The sequence below is a fragment of the Phlebotomus papatasi genome, chromosome 3 (assembly GCF_024763615.1).
Source record: "Phlebotomus papatasi isolate M1 chromosome 3, Ppap_2.1, whole genome shotgun sequence".
Taxonomy (NCBI): Eukaryota; Metazoa; Arthropoda; class Insecta; order Diptera; family Psychodidae; genus Phlebotomus; species Phlebotomus papatasi.
This window is the reverse complement of record NC_077224.1, coordinates 4,636,147-4,659,043: the sequence shown is the minus strand read 5'-3', so window position 1 is coordinate 4,659,043 and position 22,897 is coordinate 4,636,147. Positions and strand designations below refer to the sequence as shown.

At 35.9% G+C, this 22,897-nt stretch overlaps 1 protein-coding gene across 2 annotated transcripts in view; it reads right to left on the bottom strand.

The window, feature by feature from the left end:
* Positions 1–316: 316 nt before the first annotated feature.
* The window catches only part of LOC129806518 (unconventional myosin-VIIa-like), a 32,790-nt gene continuing 10,209 nt past the window's right edge, over positions 317–22,897 (bottom strand). The window contains exons 4-10 of one of the 2 annotated variants that reach the window (XM_055855163.1): positions 19,926–21,259; positions 15,059–15,614; positions 9,907–10,644; positions 5,207–6,436; positions 5,027–5,142; positions 737–1,988; positions 317–663 (exon numbers count right to left, since the gene is read on the bottom strand). In XM_055855163.1, coding sequence (XP_055711138.1) covers positions 478–663; positions 737–1,988; positions 5,027–5,142; positions 5,207–6,436; positions 9,907–10,644; positions 15,059–15,614; positions 19,926–21,259 — 5,412 coding nt within the window. In that variant the 3' untranslated portion in view covers positions 317–477. Of the gene's footprint in view, positions 664–736; positions 1,989–5,026; positions 5,143–5,206; positions 6,437–9,906; positions 10,645–10,805; positions 10,881–15,058; positions 15,615–19,925; positions 21,260–22,897 lie in introns of those variants that run through there. The other variant, XM_055855164.1, reaches the window with a different exon arrangement.

Below are 22,897 nucleotides of genomic sequence, written 5' to 3'. Positions count from 1 at the left end.
TCATCTACACAATAAAATTGAAATATTTGTGTATCATGTATCACATGTTATGTATATATGTTGATATAAACTTTAGATACCCCTACCTTGCTTTACCTTTGTCCATTTTTTTTTGAAAGTGTGCATTGCAAATAGATTTGACAATTATCCTTCCACTCTGTGCTTTTTTAAGGAGCCAAAAACCATTTTTTAAACATGTTTTTCGTCAAAGAAATGCAATAAATATTTCACCAGGTAAATACCACAAAAAACACATTGAATATTTTGCAAAATATTTGAAACAGATAAAAAAAGGTTTTATAGAATTATATATTCCTTTTTATAATATTTTTATTAGGATATATTTTTTTGTTATTTTATTACATGATTTCCATTTGCAAATGATAACAAAATGAAAGGGTTTTTTGCATACATGCATATTTTTTTCAAATGTATTTATATATATCTTTTCTATAAAGAAACATAGTACTGTACTGCTCAATGTGTTGATGCAGATTTAAGATATTTTATATATGAAGACAGTAGATCGTCCATTTTGTAGCCTTGGGATGTTTCACAAAGAAGTTTGGAGGCACCCATCATATTTCCAAAGCGAATGTGGAAGTAGGTGTTTCCTGAGCTCCAGTAATTCAACTCTGAGAAATTATAACTCTGAATAATGTCCTGAAAATAAAGTTTAAATGTTTTTTTTTTGTGAGAAAAAAAATATTGGGAATATTTTTTGAAAAAATATTACCTTGGTTCTTGGATCGATTATGTGGAAGCCCCGGCGATTGATTGCAATGAGGAGAGTATTTGCCAAATTAGCGTCTGTTGATTGTTTCACCACGAAGAATGTTGAACCGAATGTTGGGAATTGCTTAATGATTCGCAGAACTTCGTCCCTGGCTGTCGGTTCGTCCAATCCCTTGTGTCCATTGTACACATTTAGAATCATTTTCTTCCAGTCATCGGGTTTGTGGAGTCCGATTAGGTCTTCCGGGACCAATTGGGGCAGAAGATCAGCAAAGCCATGCTGGAAGCCCGTAGCATCTTCTCCGTAGTAACCACGGTAGATGAGAGCTGCAATCTTTGTAGCCTCATTCTTAGACACTTTGTAGTAGCCATTGAGGAATTTGGGAACTTCCTGCGGGAAGTAGAAGATTTGATCGGCAATCGGATCGATCTGATTCATATTGATCCAGAGCTTCTTCATGAAGAACAGCTGATACTGACAAAGTATTTGGCTGTCTCCGGAACGAGTAAGGGTTGCTTTTGTCCATTCCACAAGTTCGTAAATGAAATCAAAGATAAAGTACTCCTCAGGCACTGAAAATGCCTTATCCAAGATCTTTACAAACAAACTAAATCCGTCATTGGATTGCATATCCAATCTCTTGGCAATTGTCTGACAGACATCCTTGGCCTTTGTGCTAGATTCTATCTCAAAGGCCTCGTCTGTGTCGTCAGGGAAGTAGACTTTGTGGAATATTTGCATACTTCTGCATCGAATAGCCTCCACTTCAATTATGTACGGCGGATACTGCCGTGGACCGCTCTTGGTGATCTTTTGAATCCGTGTCAGACATTCACTGGACAGTGGATGAGATCGCGTTCTCAAAAACTCCGTCAATTCCTTCAGAACCAGTGGACTTGGCACCATTACACCCGTTGCCAGCCACATAAGATCCCATCCTCTCTCCTCGCTTATCTGAATACGATTATCCGTGAGTTGTCTCATTATCTGGCAGAAGACTTCATCTCTCAGGTTCTCATCCTTGATAGCAGGAGCAAATATCGTGTCTGTATCAATTGGGCCACGGCCCTTAGGTAAGTCTCCCATGTAACGAAGAATGGCAGTGAAAATATGCACTGCCTGGTCAAATCGTGCCTGATCTTTCTGCAATTTGGCCAAGAGCGGTGCCTTAATTGGATCTCTGGTATGCCTCCATAAATCTTCTGATGCATTGCGACGCACAGATGTAATAACATTCGATGAACTCGTTGATCTACGGAAGAAAAATCGTCTAAGGTAAATTAAGCTAATAATTCAAAACCTGTTCTAAATGGAAACTTTTCGCTACTCTAAATGGAAACATTATTTTTTTCCATGATAAATACATTACAGTCTAGTTCCCGGCGAGTGGCCTTCAATATTATAGTAATGATTATAGTTTTTCACATTATTATAGTGCGAAAAAATAGACAACTTTATGGTAGTTTTTGTCACATGATCAGAAATTAACACTATTATAGTTTGATCATAATTTTTCACACTATTATAATGTGAAGCCTTGTGTATTGCAAACAAATTTGTTGAATTTTTAATCAAAAGTTTTTGAATTTTGAGACAAAAATTGTTGAATTTTTGAGCAAAAGTTGTGTAAAAATTGTTGAATTTCCATTTAAGACATACATATACTTCAGTGGATATGCTTTTCATTGGGCAAAAGTCATATAGAACATCAAATATTTATATGCATAATAAGTATATCGTGAAGATCCGTGCATCAAATGTAATTATCTCGCATTAGGGAGGATCCCGAGTATAGGAAAAAAAACGTTACAAATGTCTAAAAAGGCAAAAAAACTAAAATAAATTAAATGAAATGAAAATTCAACAACTTGAAATTCAACAACTTTAAATAAACATTTTCTCCAAATTTAACACTATAATAGTGGTGTGAAAGATTACACACTATAATAGTGTTAATCTTTTTTACCGTGTAATCAAAATCTGTTTTATTACTCAATAATATTTTTGTTTCGCTTGTTTTGCACTCGGAATTATCAAAATGATCCTTGTATTTTTTCCAGCAATTTACCTTTTGAAACTTGTACCTTGTAGCTCTGGCATACCTTTTAGATCAGGAAAATTTCATAAAATGAAAATTCTCTTTCTGCTCATTCTTAGTCTGCCCATTCTTTCAATCTCAAAATTGAACTGAACTAATTTGAATTTGGTGTGATGTACAAAAGAAGAAGAAGAGTGCAAAAGAGTAGGACAGACATATAGTCAAGTGGGCTAATCCGGGCGCTTCGCTATCTGGATTGTTTATGACTAATACACTTAAAATAATATTTTTATTTTAATTTCCGTAATATAGTCACTACTGTCACATAATATAACTATTCAAGTTTGAGAAAAAGCAAAAATAATATTTTTATCCATTAAATAAGTGAGTGTAATCGACTCATTTCAATCTTGTACCAGCTGGGCTCACTAAAAAATTTCTATCAGTGATATTTTCGCTAATGACGGTTGATTGAAAACATTTATTGTTTTTACCTTGTGAAAAAAGTATTTTAAATCCAAAGGTTTAATTAAAAGTGAATTAGCGAGAAGGCGACCCAGTTAGTGCATACTGACTTATTTCAGTATTATCATTACTTTATAAATTTTCTTTAATATTTTTGATAATTTTTTTGATATTATGTTTCTGAATGAAACAGTGAATAATTCTATGGACTTAGAAGAAGTAAAAAAGAATTTCATCAGTCCAAAAACAAGCGTTTAAGTAGTACTCTTCGAAAAACGATCCAGTTACCCTACCTTACTATACCTTAATAATATATGAATTACAGGCAACTTATTTGCAAGAAGAAAAATTTTAAAATGTTATTTTTTCAATCATTGTCTTCCACCTGGTATCTCGAACATATTTTAAAGGCAACAAACTTTTGGCACGCACAGTATAATTCATAAATTTTGAAATTATAGTGTAGTTTGAATATTTTTTAATTGACTTTTTTTATCAAGTTGTATAAAAATTGTTCGTACATTCAATTGGTTTTTTTCCGGAATTTTAAACTTTCTTAAAATTCCGTGAAAATATCAAAAAACAATAAAACGAAATTTGAGTTTGAATATATAATTATGGCATAAACTTAATTAAATAATTGTTATGAAATGATCTATGATTGAGGGTAATCCTAACAGACATTTAGGGGAAAGTGCTCTCCCTTCGAACGTTCATGCCTTCGAATAATGTGAATTTCTTTTGTTTTTCGTAAGAGATTTAGACTAAATTATCACGGAATTATCAACAATTATTGATAAGCCAATTAATATTTAATAGAAATGTGTAAGTCTCTTAGGAAAACTGAAAGAAAATTCACATTATTCGAAGGCATGAACGTTCGAAGGGCGAGTACTTTCCCCTAATCATCTCTATATTTAATTATTTAAAAGAAAAAAAAAATAAAATTATATTTTCATCTATAATATTAAAAATAGCGATATTTCTTTCTTTTCTTAGTGAAAAATGTTCGTGGTCGGTTAAAATTAGGGATCCGGAAACCCCAAAGCCCTTTTGTATTCTTACAAGATGGCAACACTTTTAAAACATTTTGGAAAAATTATTTTTAAAAGATTCAACATATTAGATCCAGATCTAAAAATAAGTATCCTATCGGACTGTGCAAATTTTTGGATAGAAAATAAGATCCCCGACCTTCCGGAATTTTTCCAATGTCTTTTTCACATCGTCTCGTTTGTCAAAGTGATACTTTTTGTTATTTTTTGCATTGGTATAATCTCTAGAAGTATGCAAAATTAAAAATTCATGGAAATTCTAGGATTCAAAAAAGTGTCCGGAATTGCAAGCTGGCCGAAATTTGATTCACTTACCCTACTGTGTTAGTATACAATTTTCCAGGGGCCCACCAAGCCTAATAAAAAGTGAAGCTATTTTTCACTTTTCCTTGTAAAAATTGTGCAGATATTGCACCGCGACTTAAACAAATTTTCTCGTAGTTCTTGTATTATTTCGGCGAACATTATGAAATTTGTATTTTTAGATAGCTTTTAATGCACGATTTCGAAATATATCAGACTGATTAGTCAATTCTCTTTAGAAAAAAACTTGCCTATAGTCTTCAGTATCTCTATGCAAAAACGTATGGAAAAATGAAATGTCGAGAAGTCCCTGCAATTTTCAGTGAATGGTGAAATTTTTAATTTGTCTCATTTCTGTATACTTTTCCTGATAGTTTTCCTTGTAATTAGTCTACAAATTTTAATCTAAACTTGTAAAAATCTACTTACACAACATTCGATCTGAAGTTCTCTGCTGCAAACTTCTTCAATGTGTGCATCTTAATCCTCTGCATTGTGTTATATTGAGGAGCACGATGAGCCTTTCCTCTAACAATTCCACTTGTCTAAAAGGAAGATCAGAAAATCAATCAATTAATCCTTCATTGCTCTATGAGCCAAAAGACATACTCTGAAAACTTCCACAACTTCCGGCGATGGTGGTTCCAGGCAGGGCAGAACGTAGACAGCCTCTGTTGGGAACTCTCCTGTCTTCTTATTGCATTCCCCATAGGCCCAGGTGATCTCTCCACTGAGAATACTCTGTCCACTGTATCCAAGGCCCAATTTGATAAGGTCACCCTTGAGAAGCCTCAAGTACGTATCCCCAGAATCATCAGGATGGGTGTAGCTCTGCACGGCGATCACATAAGATGACCTCTCTTTAAGTCCTTGCATTAGGAATTCCATAAGGCTAACAATTGTGGAAGCTTCGTAGCATTTGAATACGAAATCCACTTTCTGAATGGTCGAAATTACAAGCTCATCAATTGCATCTTCTGCAGACTCCCTGGACACAGAGAGTATTTCAGGGAAGGATAGCTCCACGAGAACTTGCTCCTGATCGTCAAGGAAGAACATTCCCGAAGAATTGATAGCAATAACAAGATTTTTCTCAGGTATATTGGCTCCCTCCACCAGGACACCTTCGTAGAATTGTGAGAACATCATGGTAAAGTTTACCAGGGCAAAGATGACCAAGTCCTCCTTAACATCTCCAGGTGCAGCTCGTTCCCTGATGCGATTGCTATGCTTGAAGGCACTCGCAATCGATGACTCCCATTTGGAAATGTTTTTCTCATTCACAAGATCCTTTGGCAAGATACTCGGAATCATCTCTCGCAACTTTCCGCTGTTTAGGTCACTTCCATTTTCAATGTAGTACTGCAGAGCCGCTAGCATTGCAATCTCCTTTTCAGTCTTGCAGCGCAATTCCCCAAAGCTCACACCTCGACATACTTGCTTGTAAATTAGTTCTGTCGCAATGACATCCTCGCCAGGATTGTGCCAGGGCGTGAAGATTTCCTTCCGCAAGAAGATCCTCCATGGAGCGCTTCGCTCACTACCACCTTGTTCCTTCATGTACTGCTCGCAGTTTGATATGGCATCCATTATATGCTCCTTCCCAGATCCCAGAGACATGACTTTGTCGTAGAGGGTCACAAAGATCGAGAAACCGAAAATGTCCTTAAGGCCCAAATTCAATGATAGCTGTTGACAGACTTCCTGGGCTGTTGAAGCTGAATCCACTTCAACACGGCGAGAGGTACCATCCATTAAGGTCACATTGAGATGGATAGGAGCCTTATTCTTAGTGGCGTGAAGTTCCAGCAAGGAAGATGGTTGACTTCTGGCTCCGTTCTTTAAGGTAAGATTGAATATAAGTCTCCCCATCTTTCATACAAAATTATTCTTTCAATTGAAAAGACTAATTTTGTAAAATGTGGTATTAAAATCAATCCCAAAATGACAAGGAATGTATCCCAAAGTGTGCTAGTAATTCCAGAATCGAATTGAACCAATCCCAAAATATAAAAGAAATAATCCAAACAAGCGACAGAATTAATCATACAATGCAATAGAATGAATCCCAAAATTTGCAAAAATCCAATGCCAAAAGTAATCGAATCAATCCCAAAAATCGTTTTCTTCTCAAATGAAATACAATCAAACCAAAAATTTTTAATAAAATCAATCCCAAAATGGTAAAAAATGAAGCATATAGTACACTTGAGTGAATCCCATTACATGAATCCCGAAATTTGCAAAAATCCAATACCAAAATGTGATCGAACCAATCCCAAAAATCATTTTCTTCTCAAATGAAATACAATCAAACCAAAAATTTTTAATAAAATCAATCCCAAAATGTTAAAAAATGGAGCATATAGTACACTTAAGTGAACCCCAAATATCACAAAAGAATCCAGAAATCAATTCCAAAATGGAAAGGAACCAATCCCAAAAATATAAATGTGAATGAAATAATCCCAACAATGCGAAAAAATCAAACATATAATCCAACTAAATGAATACCAAAAGGTGCGAGAAATCAATAACACAATGTATTTAAACCAATTCAAAAATTGTTTTCTTCTTAAATCAAATGCAATCAAATCAAAAACGTTCAATAAACTCAATCCCAAAATGGGTAAAATGGAACGTATAGTACACTTAAATAAGTCCCAAAAAAAAAACAAATAATAATAAATTCAAAAGTGCGTAATGATTATTTCAAAAATCCGAAATAATCAATCCCATAATACAATTAAATGAATCCCAAAATGTGAGAGAAATCAATACCATAACGTATTCAAACCAATTTAAAAATTGTTTTCGTCTTAAACCAAATAAAATCAAATCAAAAACGTTGAAAAACCCAATCCCAAAATGGGGAAAATAGAGCGAATAGTACAGTTAAACGAGTCCCAAAAAAATCAAATAATAATAAATTCAAAAGTGCGTAATAAATATTCCAAAAATCTGAAATAATCAATCCCATAATACAATTAAATGAATCCCAAAAACTGCGATAAATCAATGCGAAAACGTGATCATATTAACCCCTAAAATGCTAAGGATTAAAGCCTAAACAATCGATAAAAAATAATTATTTTCTACAGTCTCATGAATCCTAAAATGATCTTAAACCAATCCCAGAACAGAATTGTACCAATCCCAAAATTTTCTTCCTCATAAATCAAATAAAATCAACCCAAAAATGTTAAATAATTAATCCAAAAATGGGCGCAAATAAAGCATGTACTACATTCGACTGAATCCCAAGGAGGACAATCAATCTCAAATGGTATTGAACCAATCTCATAAAAAAATTATAAATCAAAGTTGAATGATTCCCAAAATTATCTGGAAATCAATCCCAGAACAGAATTGTACCAATCGCAAAATTTTCTTCCTCACAAATCAAATAAAATTAACCCAAAATGTTAAATAAAATCAATCCCAAAATGGTGGGAAATAAAGCATGTACTACATTCGACTGAATCACAAGAAAATCAATAATCCCAAATGGAATTGAACCAATCTCATAAAAAAAATTATAAACCAAAGTTGAATGGTTCCCAAAATTATCTGGAAATCAATCCCAGAACAGAACTGAACAAATCCCAAAATTTTCTTCTTCACAGGTCAAATAAATAAAATCAACCCAAAATGTTAAATAATCAATCCCAAAATGGGCCGAAATAAAGCATGCTCTACATTTGACTGAATCCCAAGAAAATCAATCAATCCCAAATGGAATTGAACCAATTCCAATTTTTTTCCTCACAGATCAAATAAAATCAACCGAAAAATGTTAAATAATCAATCCCAAAATAAGCGGAAATACAGCATGTACTACATTTGACTGAATCCCAAGAAGGACAATCAATCCCAAATGGTATTAAACCAATCCCATAAAAAATTATAAACTAAAGTTGAATGAATCACAAAATGATCTAGAAATCAATCCCAAATGGAATTCAAGCAATCCCAAAATGTTCTTTTTCACAAATCAAATAAAATCAATCTAAAATACAATATTAAATAATCAATCCCAAAATGGGTAGAAATGAACCATGTGCTACATTCGACTGAATCCCAAGAAAATCAATCAATCCCAAGTGGAATTGAACCTATCCCAATTTGTTTCCTCACAGATCAAATAAAATCAACCGAAAAATATTAAATAATCAATTCCAAAATAGGGGGAAATAAAGCATGTACTATATTCAACTGAATCCCAAGACGATCAATCAATTCCAAATGAAATTGAACCAATCTCAAAATTTTCTTTCTCACAAATCAAATAAAATCAACCCAAAAATGTTAAATAATCAATCCCAAAATGGGCGGTAACACAGCATGTACTACATTCGAATGAGTCCCAAGAAAATCAATCAATCCCAGAACAGAATTGTACCAATCCCAACATTTTCTCCATCACAAATCAAATAAAATCAACTCAAAATATTAAGTAATTAATCCCAAAATGGGCGGAAGTAAAGCATGTACTACATTCGACTGAATCCCGAGAAAATCAATCGATCCCAAATGGAATTGATCCAATCCCAATTTTTTTCCTCACAAATCAAATAAAATCAATCCAAAAATGTTAAATAATCAATCCCAAAATGAGCGGAAATAAAGCATGTACTACATTCGACTGAATCCCAAGAAAATCAATCAATCCCAAATGGAATTGAACCAATCCCATAAAAAATTATAAACTAAGGTTGAATGAATCCCAAAATGATCTATAAATCAATCCCAAATGGTATTGAACCAATCCCATAATTTTCTCCCTAACAAATCAAATAAAATAAACCCAAACATGTTAAATAATCAATCCCAAAATGGGCGGAAATAAACCGTGCACTCCATTCGAATGAATCCCAAGAAGATCAATCTATCCCAAATGGAAATGAACCAATCCCACAAGAGATTATAAACCAGATGATTCTCAAAATGATTTAGAAATCAATCCCAGAACAGATTTGAACCAATCTCAAAATGTAGATGATTCAACTAATCTATTAGATGAGTCCCAAAGTATACGATAGCTTGAACAGCCTCAACTATATATAATGCGGTAAAAGGAATCCCAATTTAAAAAAAAAACGAAAGAAATCAATGAATTAAAATTAATTAAATAATGTAATTAGCCTTATATTGGAATAGAATGAATTCAGTGCTGGAGTTGAACAGACTCTATAATGTTTGAATCAATCCCACAATTAATTAAATTTTTAAGACAGTGTTAGAGACTTGGGATTCAAACCCATAATGATATTTTAGACATTTGGAAATTTGAATTGTGATATGCTTACCTTGAGAGTTCTGTTTAGTCTCTCCTCGCAATATGGGGCAAATAGTTCAGGTCCATCTCTAATGAAAGCCCTCAGGTAAATCTCGAACTTCTCTGAAGGTGGGAAGCATCCCACGCACAAACTCAATAGAATCCACCCTTTGGCATGGGATGTATGATGAGGATTGTTGGTCAGTTGCTTGCAGATCTGGCAGAAGATCTCATCTCGGAGTATTGGCCTGAGGATTCCATGACCAATGATAAAATGCAATTTGTCCAGGTTGCTGCTTCGATTACTTAGCCATTCCTGATACACGGTCATTTCCTCACTATTCTCAACCATTCTCCTCATTTCCGGTGGCATCTTCGACTTACCCTTTAGGGTCTTGTTGATTAGTTTCTGTCGCTGTCCTTCAGACAGATCACTCATCATTTCGCGGTATTCGCGCGTCTTTATGAAACTCTTGCTGAGGGTCGTATGAAGTTTAGCCATTACAGGGACATGTCGTTCTTCCTCATCATCGTACTTGGCCTCAGCCATGTCACCCATAAAACGCAAAATTGTTATCCAAATAGCCTGTGCTGATATTTCATCCGTGGGCAGGGGTAGGTCCAAGAGGGACGAACGGAGCTGACGCTTGCTGTACTGGGATGTAACATTGTTCACAAAATATGTTGCAGCAAATTTCTGGAAACTGAAGTGCGATAGATCTTCACGTTTCTCTGTGGTTTTGGGCAATGCAATTGATTCCTCAGATTCCTAAAATTGATCAATCATCTCCATAAATGTTGACTAAATTTCTTATATCAAAGTTGATTTTAGTTGATTGTGTTGATGTCTTTCTTGTAAATTTAATTTATGTACCTACCAATCCCGTGCTCTATTACTCTTTTTTCTAATATTTATTAAAAATGCTATTAGTGATAAATAATTTTTATTTAAATAATTAGGCTCTAAAGTTTCGTATTGACTTTGTTTAATTTGACTTTTTTCATCTGAAAAGTAAAAAATGAAAAATATTATTTAAATATTTTATGTCATTTTGATTTTTTTTTAATTTAGCACTACTAGTTTCAATTTTTTTAACTTCAAATATTTTCAGGATACCAATAGACAATTAATTTTAATGAAATGATATGCACGAGCTTTAGACTTTCATTAATTTTTAAGAAGTTTAAACTTCGAAATTATACTGGCTTCAGACCTAAGGTTTAGCCTATTCCTTAGCTGCTCTAATTTTTTCCAAAGCACGATTTTTTGGAAAAATTTAACTTAGGACTGGATTATTAAAGATGAGAAACCTATTATGTTCTCAAAAGCAATAAAGTTGCTCGCTATTAAAGATTTTGAGACCTTCAGGAAAGGGGCTAAAGGGGCTAGACCTTTAGTCTGAAAACCGCTTTATAGAACTTTAGGAACTTCTATAAAATTTCGCCATTATCTTCTTTTAGAATATAGGGGAAAGTACTCTCCCGAATAATGTGAATTTTCTTTTAGTTTACAGGCTTATCATCAATTGTTGATAATTCCATGATAATTTATTGTAAATCTCTTACAAAAAACAATAGAAATTCACGTTATTCGAAGCTATGAACGTTCGAAGGGAGGGCACTTTTCCCCAGGGGCATGGCATTTGCTATGTTTCCCGTATGTTTCTAGCGTGCCGAAACCCGAAAAAAGGGTTTATTAGCTGTTTTCCGTCAGTGTAGAATGAATTAGCAAAAAATATAAATATAAAATAAAAGCCAACTTAATATTGAACAGGCAACCGAAAACTACAAATTGGGAACCTACGTAGTTTTGGAGAAATCTTGTGAAATGTATACGAAAACGGAAAAATTTACACTAAAACCGGTCGCATTTTCACAGCTAATGTCACCCCCTGCTTTTCCCTATTTTCAAAATATATCCGAAAATGAAAGAAATATATTAGACCTTTTCAAAAAATAATAATAAATAAATAAATAAGAAATATCATTTGGATTAAGAAGAGAAAGCGTGAAAAAAACGTTCTTATGGAATATTTTATTGCGGGGTCGCCGAAAGTCGGAAATCGATATATCTTACCGCTTTAAAATTGAAAAAATATAAATATATATTCACAATAGTTAATCAATTGCCGGCACTTTACAAATACCCTTAAGGACCCTTTAACCCTTTAAGGACGAGAGGGTAAAAAAATTGAGGATCAGAAAAAAAATCACTTTTTCTGACTTTAATATGACTTTACAAGGCCGTAGGAAAAATTTCATTTTTTGGTCACCGGTGACCTAATCGTCCTTAAAGGTTTTAAACTGATGCAGTCGAATTTGTCATTTCAAGACCTTTCAATTCAATCCAATCTTGATCAAATCGGTTGAGATACAAGTTCTCTAGAGCGGTGTAAATCTTTCCGGACCGTAACATTGCCAGCGAGCGAATGTCATGGGTTTTCGATAACAAATATCTTGGCTCAGGAACAATTCGGGATGTTGCAAAAACTATCCTAGATTTAGACATCCTTATAGTTTGTAATTATTCAAAAGAATCGTGTCTAAAAGTTGTTTTTCCCAAAATATGCGTATTTTCTCTTGAGTACTCAGTCAGAGTCCCATAAGATTTAATAGAGTGAACTTTAAACCTTGATAAATTCGAAATGCTTAATTTATCAACAACAAATATCTATGGAGAAAATGCCTACCTAGACTATTTTCAAAAAATATCAAAATTGGAGATAGGTGGAAAAGAAAAAAGGTCATGAAGAATGGATGACGAGATATTTGTCTGCCAGAGCGACAATCAAATTCAAAATTTTACATAATTTTAAAATCATTCAGCATGATCTTTAAAAATGGTTCATAGTGCCCTAATTGAATTTTCAGTAAAATGCTTAAGGGGAGTGCCTGAATTAAAATGCCAAAATTTACCTATTTTCCGCGATTTATGTTTAAATAGTAGAGAGAATAATGCCAAAAAATTTTTCTTTTTTGAAACACCCTAGTAAATATATCGTCCTTAGACACCTATGTTCAAGCTATCCAAGCCATTGTAAGGAGGTATCGACTTTGAGGCAGACCTAGGACAAGGTGGCTGAATCATATTCAGAATCTTGCCTTGGAGTGCCTTGGGATCGAAGATCGAACCGGAACATCTTCCTGAAGTGGCGGAAGATCGACAAGCGTGGGCTCCTAAATTGAATGTCGATTGAATAGCGGTTGAAAATAATGATGATAATGACACCTATATATGTTCGAAAAATATTTCGATATCGAATTTTCGAAGGTCAAAGTTTAATCACTTTGGAGGGCTTGTTTTTCAACTTATTTTCTGAAATTTTGATTTTTTAGAAAGGTCTTGTAATTCTGAACGCGACTGCATCGGACGTAAGCGATAATAAATCGGTAATATACCTGTAAATGATATACCTGTTTGTTACTTATGCTAAAATATTCCAAAATCTTCTGTTCATAAGCAATTTCTTATTTCGGAATAGTTTCTCAAATTTATGAGTCAATTTAATCTGTAGTAAAGCGTTATGGACTCAAAAACCATTCGAAAAGATAATACACGGATAGCTCTTTCTCGTGAGTTCGAGCACTCTTAAAATCTCGGATGCTTTGCTGTTTGCTATCTCTTTACTATTTTGAATGAGAAGGAAATGGCCCAGCTGCTACATCATAACATTCCCTAATTGGCAGGAAATGTGCAGCACGTAATTTTCGTTTGATAGAGCAAGAAAAACCGAAGAAAATCGTAAAATCTGAAGTTTCTTTTCCAAGGTTTTTGAGAAATGATTCTGTAATACTCAGGAAAAAATTTTAAGATCATTTATTAGACTCAACTAGGAGAGAATTTGACTTCGTAAAAATAGGGCAAGTGTGCCAAATTCCGGACAGCTTGCAATTCCGTCCACCTTTTTTGTTCCTTGAATTTCCATGAATTTTTGGTTTTTACTTACTCTAAAGATTATACAATGCAAAAGAATAGCAAAAAATGTAGCTTCGACAAGCAAGATGACGTGAAAAAGATATTGGAAAAATTTACGAAAGGCAAGGAACTATGAGAATGAAGGTGGCCGGAATAGGGCACCAAAGCTATGTCTAAATTTTATTCATTTTGAAATGTATTAAGAATGATTTTAGAGTAAATAAAGACGATAAACTGTCTACAATGTTCCAAGCAACACGCCTTAAAAAGACTGAATAAAAAAATCAATTTGTATTAAAAATATTACATTTCAAACTTGACACTTTGCCGCTTGTGTGCAACTATGCCGAAATTTGGCACACTTACCCTAGGTCCTTATTCGTTTTATTCAGCCATTATAATTTTTTTTTCTTAATTTTTACCGGTAATTTGTAAAAACAAAAAGTGAAAACAAACACTTCAAAGGTTTCGATATTCATCCGAATGATCATAAGTCTACTCTGCGCTACTTTGCTTTCGTCTCTGTATCTTCAAAAATACTTCAAATTGACTTCTAAAATTTTTATGATAAATTCTTAAATGGTTTATGGATTTAAAGAATAATTTTAAAAAAAAATCGATTCTTTTGACCGCGTAATTCAGGCCCCTCCCCTTAGTAACCATGGTAATTAAAAATTCAAATTCTCCTTACAAATGTGTTAAAATGTCGAAAAGGCAAAATTCTGAGAGAAATAAAGAGGATTCAAGCAGTATTCACATTCAATTAAATATTTAGTCGTACGAAATATTTAAGTCGCATCGCACTCTCTGATTGGCTGGAGCTTTGAAAGCTTTCAAGCTCTGACCAATCAGAGAACGTGATGAGACTAATACGTTTTAAACGATTAAATATTTAATTGCACGTGAATTTTTGGTTTAGAGCAGATTTTTTTTACGTACGGATATGAGGAATTAGGTAAAAAAAAACTATCCGAGTGAATTTGTGTAAAAATAGTGTATTCTGTATCGTATCTATTTACAAGTATTTCGTGTTGTAATGTTTGCAGAAAATGTCCATGGGTGTGTGAAGTTTGTGATGCGTGATTTCGTAGACAGGAATTTGGAGAGACAAAGAGAGTTAAATAAGGAAAATCAATCCCATACTACCGGAAATGATCTACAGACGAGACTCATACGTGTAATAGTTGACTGGATGAGAGAGTAGTTTTGGTGGGACGATTTTCTTATTTCGACTCTTCTCCTCAAAGAACAACAACATTTTGCTTACACCAAATGCCGTAGGATGCTTTGGCTGGGGCTCTGGGCTGGTTTCCGGCAGGAAGTCAAAGACTGCATCCACCACTTGATTGTCCTCATCGCGATAGGAGTGCTGTGGATGCTTAGTTGGGGCTTCCTTGTCCAGAGCCAGTTCCTTTGACAATTCCGCCACGCGATTTCTGTAGTTTATCTCTGCCAATTCATGCCACTGAGCTTGGCCAAGTTTGCGGAATTGAAGCTCTTCTTGCTTCCTCAGCATCATTAAGTCTTGCATACGTTTGGCCTTTTCGGTGAATTTTCCGCGAATATTTCGCCTGGTTAGGAAGCCACGGCACTGAGCTTGAAGTCTCACGATAATTTGACGATTTCTTGAGAATTCATGCACCATCTGACGCGACAGAATAACAGCCTGAAGTCGCTTGAAGCCCCTCTGCATGGCCAAGAATCTCGCTCGGTGCCCACGGGCTCTCCAGTGCTTTTGTACTGTAATGGCTGCCTCACGGTAACGCCTGATAAAGCGCCTGAATAATACTCGACGGAATCCGCGTTGAATGATTAAGACGCTCCTGAAAATATTTTTTTCCATTAAGTGATTTAAAAGCTTAGGACAGGATTATCTTTAGTTTCTTCCGATAGAGGATTGCCTTCTTCTCAAAACCAAAAAGACTGAATTTTCTCCAAAGCTTTCGACCTTCGGTCTGACTGAGGAAGACCCATACCGAAAGTCGAAAGCTTTGGATAAAATTGAGTCTTTTTGGTTTTGAGAAGAAGACAATCCTCTAACGAACACCGGGAGAAACTGAAGATAATACACAACTACGTTAGATACAGCATTCGAAGATTAGGATAGGGATATCATCGGTTGCGTCTACCTCTGTCGTATCTTCATTTCTTTTGTGTCAGCATTTCACGCAAGAGGGGACGTCTGTATTGCAGCTTGCACAAAATGCAGATACAAAACAAATGCAGATACGACAGAGGTAGCCGCAACCGACGATATGTCAAGCTAAGTTCTGTAAATGAAAATGGCAATGGCAACTGGTTTTTTTTTAATATATTGACTATTGACTATGGATATATAAAAGGGGTGACAAATCGTTTCATGTTTTGCGAAATTTCAAGACCTTTCCGAAAGATACAAACTTAATCAAATCGGCTCAAATATAAGTCCTCCAAAGGTATTAAAGTTTGACTTTGAAAATTTTAAAATTACGTTTTTTGCTATCATAGGTATCCATGAACGCCTGAGCTACGTCCAAAACATCGAAAAATCACTGAAAGAGTTTATTAGGACTATTAGGACTACTATTAGTAACGAATAGGCATGCGAGTAGAGAAAGGCAAAACTCTCCTCTTCTTAGCGGACCATGGCGTCGTGCAGTACAGACGTGTTTAGGGATAGCTCCTCACGGACAGTCTAAGGCCCACACCAGTTAGATGTGATTCTTTCATAATCACGCGCTGAGAGAAATCCGAAAAAGTTAAAATAACATTCCGGAAATGTTAATTTTACCCTGCAGTATTGATCCGAAATCGGTGTAAATATTATGTTTTTAAAGTGTATTAGGGGTTAAAGTTTCCCCATTTTCAAATTAATTTTGCCCTTAAAACGGCTTAAAATTAACATTAAGAAATGTTGATATATTTTTACACCTCAAAAGTGTTAAAATTATGAGGAAAAAAAGTTAATCGCACTCCCTTTTCTTCTCAGTGCGCATACTATAATTACCAAGTTTGGCGACCGATCGGCTTCATATTCGCTTATATACGCTTTTTCTGAATAATCTCGAAATCCTATTACACTTTTTCGCTCCTTTTAGGTTCATTTTGTAGATCTTTTTTTCGTTAAAAAAAAGTAAATGACAGTATATTAGTTCTCGAAATATTTCTATTTTGAAGAAAGTCTTTACGGATCATCACGGGCCGCGATTTTTTTCGCGGATTTTTGGGGACCGTGGAAATTTTTCGTAGATCATCGCAGGCCGTGGAATTTCTCGCAGATCGCGGGGTGTTCGTAAATTTTAGCGGACCGCGAAATTTTTCGCGTATTTTCGCGGACTGCGGTATTTCTCGCGGCTCGCGGAATCGTTGAAGGATTTTCGCGTACCACGGAATTTCTCGCGAATTTTCGTGGACCGCAGAATTTTTCGCGCATTTTTGCGAACCGCGGAATTTTTCGCGGAGTTTCTCGTGGATTTTCGCAGATCGCGTATTTTTTTTGCGAATTCTCGGGGACCGCGGAATTTTTGGCGATTTTCGCAGACTGCGGAATTTCTCGCGGATTTTCGCATATCGCGTATTTTTTGCGGATTTTCGGGGACCGCGGAATTTTACGCAGACTGCGGAATTTTTCGCAGATTTTTGCGGACCGTGCAATTTTTCGCGGATTTTCGCAGACCGCGGAGTTTCTCGTGGATTTTCGCAGATCGCGTATTTTTTTTGCGAATTCTCGGGGACCGCGGAATTTTTGGCGATTTTCGCAGACTGCGGAATTTCTCGCGGATTTTCGCATATCGCGTATTTTTTGCGGATTTTCGGGGACCGCGGAATTTTACGCAGACTGCGGAATTTTTCGCAGATTTTTGCGGACCGTGCAATTTTTCGCGGATTTTCGCAGACCGCGGAGTTTCTCGTGGATTTTCGCAGATCGCGTATTTTTTTTGGAATTCTCGGGGACCGCGGAATTTTTGGCGATTTTCGCAGACTGCGGAATTTCTCGCGGATTTTCGCATATCGCGTATTTTTTGCGGATTTTCGGGGACCGCGGAATTTTACGCAGACTGCGGAATTTTTCGCAGATTTTTGCGGACCGTGCAATTTTTCGCGGATTTTCGCAGACCGCGGAGTTTCTCGTGGATTTTCGCAGATCGCGTATTTTTTTTGCGAATTCTCGGGGACCGCGGAATTTTTGGCGATTTTCGCAGACTGCGGAATTTCTCGCGGATTTTCGCATATCGCGTATTTTTTGCGGATTTTCGGGGACCGCGGAATTTTACGCAGACTGCGGAATTTTTCGCAGATTTTTGCGGACCGTGCAATTTTTCGCGGATTTTCGCAGACCGCGGAGTTTCTCGTGGATTTTCGCAGATCGCGTATTTTTTTTGGAATTCTCGGGGACCGCGGAATTTTTGGCGATTTTCGCAGACTGCGGAATTTCTCGCGGATTTTCGCATATCGCGTATTTTTTGCGGATTTTCGGGGACCGCGGAATTTTACGCAGACTGCGGAATTTTTCGCAGATTTTTGCGGACCGTGCAATTTTTCGCGGATTTTCGCAGACCGCGGAGTTTCTCGTGGATTTTCGCAGATCGCGTATTTTTTTTGGAATTCTCGGGGACCGCGGAATTTTTGGCGATTTTCGCAGACTGCGGAGTTTCTCGCGGATTTTCGCATATCGCGTATTTTTTGCGGATTTTCGGGGACTGCGGAATTTTTCGCGGATTATCACAGACCGCGTATTTTCGGGGACCGCGGAATTTTTCGCGGATTTTCGCAGACCGCGAAATTTTTGGCGATTTTCGCAGGCTGCGGAGTTTCTCTCGGATTTTCGCATATCGCGTATTTTTTGCGGATTTTCGGGGACCGCGGAATTTTTAGCAGACTACGGAATTTTTCGCGGATTATCATAGATCGCGTATTTTCGGAGACCGCAGAATTTTTCGCGGACCGTGGAATTTTTCGCGGATTTTCGGGACCGCGGAATTTTTCGCGGATCTTCGCAGACCGCGTAGTTTTTCGCGGATCCGAGATATTCGGCTTGAAAGTTTTTCGCATCTGATATTTTTATGCTTTTCTCTTACAATTTTCTACATTTTCAAGTAAAACTTGGCATATCTCAAGCCTAAAGAAGGCTCTCTATGTTAAGTTTGAGGTCTCTATCTATCTATCTCGAGTTGCACACATTTCGAGGTTGCCTATAATGAATCTCAGTTACCTTAAGCTTATCTGGACTTCGAATTTACCCCCAATCCGAATTTGCAATGACAGAAACACACCTACCATAAGCCCAATGAGGCTTATCCTGGCTTTTTGTTCATAAGCCGGTCTATTCACTATTTAAATAAAGTTGTTAATTCGCACTGCCCTCACGAAAAAATAATTTCTGGTACCGGTAGTTAACTGATTCATTATTGATTAAGAAAAATATGCAGTCGGGTAGGAATTTTCAAGGCCTTTCCAAAAAATCTAAATTTAAGGAAATTCATTGAAGAATAGGCCTTCCAGGGTGGTTAAATTTTGACCTTCAAAGATTCCGGTCATAGGAATGTTATAGACGAAATGTTATGCCCTAGACCCCCTAGACACACTTACGACTTAAGCCGAGAGACGACTTAGTGCAAAATGATGGAAATGTAGTTTGACCATTATTTCTAATATAATTACGCTAAGCCGTCTCTCGACTAATCTTCAGGTCTGTCAAGGCCCTTAGCCCGGCTTAACATCGAAAAACTATAAAGTAAATCAGTTAATCGGTTAATCATTTCTTGCTCGAATCCCTTGCACATTTAACACTAAAGCTACCAAGACCCGGTCAAATTGACCGGTTTAAAATTAACACATATTTGAACGGTACAATGTCACTACAAAACTTTATGAATTCCTTAAAATATGCAGGTAATATTTTTTTTTATTGTTTAAATTTTAATTTTTTGCTCTCTTCCAAGACAAATTTGTCGAGTATCCTACGCTACCGCGGTTTGTCATTTGACCGAGAACCGACCAAAAACGGTCGATAGGTTTAGTGTTAAGAGGGTTCATGGGGCCTACCTAATGGAAAAATTGTAAGCCTAAGTCGAAAACGTAAAAATCAGAAATTCATAAAAATATTTTACAAAACAGTTTAAGCTTAGACAATTTCAAAAAAAATTTTAGCATACCTGAGATAGACGGTTGTTCGCTTCTCCTCCAATAGAAGATCGTGAGAATCTTTGAGGAAGATCTTTGTGTGACCAAACTGATAGTCCTCTCCGACGTTATTTAGAATTCTCTCGCAGATCTTCTTCGAAGCCACACGACAATCTGTCTTATGAGCTGGTGGAATTCCAACTCCCAGGATTCGATATCTTTCAACAAATTCTTTGTACGTATGCCTTATAGGGTAACCTGCCCTTCGGATCCTTGCTGTCTCCATCATTCCAGAGTACCGCAATTGCCTTACACAGAGATCTCTGTCGAAGAGATTGGACTTCTTGAGCTCATTGGGCTTGATACATCGGACAAATGAGGGTTGGCAAACTCCGAGTGTCCGCATTAGTGCATCCAACGATGTTCTGAATTGAGATGAAAGGGTCATGTGACGTCTATTCATGTCCACAATCCCATTTTCCTGATTGAACAGATCACAGAGGAACTGATTGGAAGACTTGTCGATCATCTCCCTCAAGTCAGCACTGAATGAATCGCGATTCTTTTCCAAAAAGCCTGGAACACTGTAGTAAACAGCTCCGGCAAAATGTTGAATACCAAAAGCTTTCGATTGGTCATACTTGGACTTGAGGTAGATGGTTTTGCTGTCGTGGGTTGATTGCAATTTAGCCAACATTGTCATATCAGTACCCTTTGGAAATTTCGATTCTTCATCGATCAATGACATCAGATTCATTGGTTTCATTCCAATCATATCCAAGATTTCCTGATTGTCCACAAATTCAATGTGCTGCCAGTTGATACCCTCCCGAGTGTAATCTTCTTGTTCCATCTTGAAGATGTGCTTCACAAAGAACTGCTGCAAATTTTCATTGGCATAATTGATGCACAATTGCTCAAAGCTGTTCACATCGAAGTTCTCAAAACCGAAGATATCGAGCACCCCAATCGATATCCTCTGTTTCATTTGTGCCTTGTACAGTGTCTTGTTGATTTGATCAACAATCCTCACGAATATTCGCCCATAGATTGCCTTCACAAAGGCATCTCGAGCATTGTGAGCAGCTTCCTTGGACAGCGATGACACAACTTTCTCCCCCTGAGCCGTTATTGTTTTCCTGGTTAGTGAATCAATCAAGAGGCTCTTCTGAACACCAAGAAGTGTTGCTACTCTTGCTGAATTCACAGGATCATTAACTTCAGTTGTGTCTAAATTCTGTACCACGACACCTTTATATTTTAAATTTCCCAGGTGCAAAATTGCACCAAGGAGACGAAGTATATTCCAAATATCGTCGTCAGAGAATGAAAGAACTTTCATTGCTGCTTTTATATCCACAAATTCCTGGAACACAAAAATAATTTAAAACTATTAAACTATTAGATTAGATTAGATTTCAGTTTATTTCCTGCCTTTTGGATCCAACGATCATTTCTTAAGACTATATGTACGATTTTTACATTGAATTGCGACCGCCCATAATACAGAATTCTAGCTTACAATGTATTCCCTGATTAATTTTTTAAATTCCTTAACATTAAACAAAAATATTAATTAAAACAAAAATAGTTTTTTATATTGTATTTTTAAAATAATTTTTACAACTCAATGTAAAAAAATCCTCATTTTTCCAGCTATTACCGAAATAGGGGCAAATCGTCGAAGATATCAACTTTAGTTTTTCGATGAACCCCTCTAAAAACATTATCTTGAAAGCAGCTAAAATATTATTTCTTTGATTCTGAATATGTTTTGAAGATACCTCGAGTATACATTTCATCCATACGTACCTATGGCCTGAAAATTCACCATTTTGTTTTTTTTTTCTTGAAAGTTAAAGCACTTTAAAAAGTTTATTTCTCAACCGATTTGCTTAAACTTGGATTTTTTTAAAAGGTCTTGAAATTTCCAACCCGAATGCATTGGTTTTTACCTGTTATTTAATCAGTAAATTAACTATGAATAATTTAACTTTTAGATACTAAACGAGTAGAGATATCGATTTTTGATCTTCGGTGACTTCCTCGAATAAGTCAATCTTATCTGCGGAACCTTTCCTTCTTTTTCTCTTCAGTCCCCCCTCCCACTCATTCAAAACCGTGTCATATTGGGCGAAGCAAGATTTAGTTTATAATACCAGCGACTTTGATTTATTGATTCTTTCTACCTCAATGAACTAAGGTTTCTTCAAGTTTAAAGGTTAAACTTGTGAAAAATTGGTATCATGTTTCAGCTTCTTGGAATTTCTGACAAAACTAACAAGATTGCAATCGGTTATTAATCGGTAATGAACCGGTTCATAGACGATAACTTATTAGGTGAGATTCTTAACAATCTCACCCAAGGGCGTACCCAGGATTTCAGTTAGGGGGGGGCTGAGTCTCAAATTTTGTTGGCGGGGGGGGGGGGTACATAATTTTTATATTGAAAAAAAAAAAACAAAAAAAATAAAATGAGATAAAAAGTATCTATATATACAAACTGGTCCTACTTTTCACGAGAGATTAGCCTATGCCCAATTTGTAGGTATTGATTAAGGAACGATCATCAGTGTTCTTCGGACCAGTAGTGCATTGTCTCCTATATTATTGACCAAAAATAAAATTAAGTTTTAGAAATTATTCTCAACTTTTTACTAAATAACTACAGCAAGGATGCATTCCATTAGTTCATATTTAATCTATAGAATCAACTACCCGTGAAACATCTGATAAAGCCCCTTCCGATCTGTAGAACACAGTGCATTTTTACTATTACACCTATCTTTATTCATTTCTGATAATAATAAACATAGGGTAAGTGTGCCAAATTGCGCCCAGCTTGCAATTTCGGCCATATTTTTTGTTCCTCGAATTTCCATGAATTTTTAGTTTTTACATACTCTTGAGATTGTACAATCCAAAAAATGTCGCTTCGACGAGCAAGATGATCTGATAAAGATATTGTAAGAATTCCCGAAGGGCAACGAACTATGAGAATGAA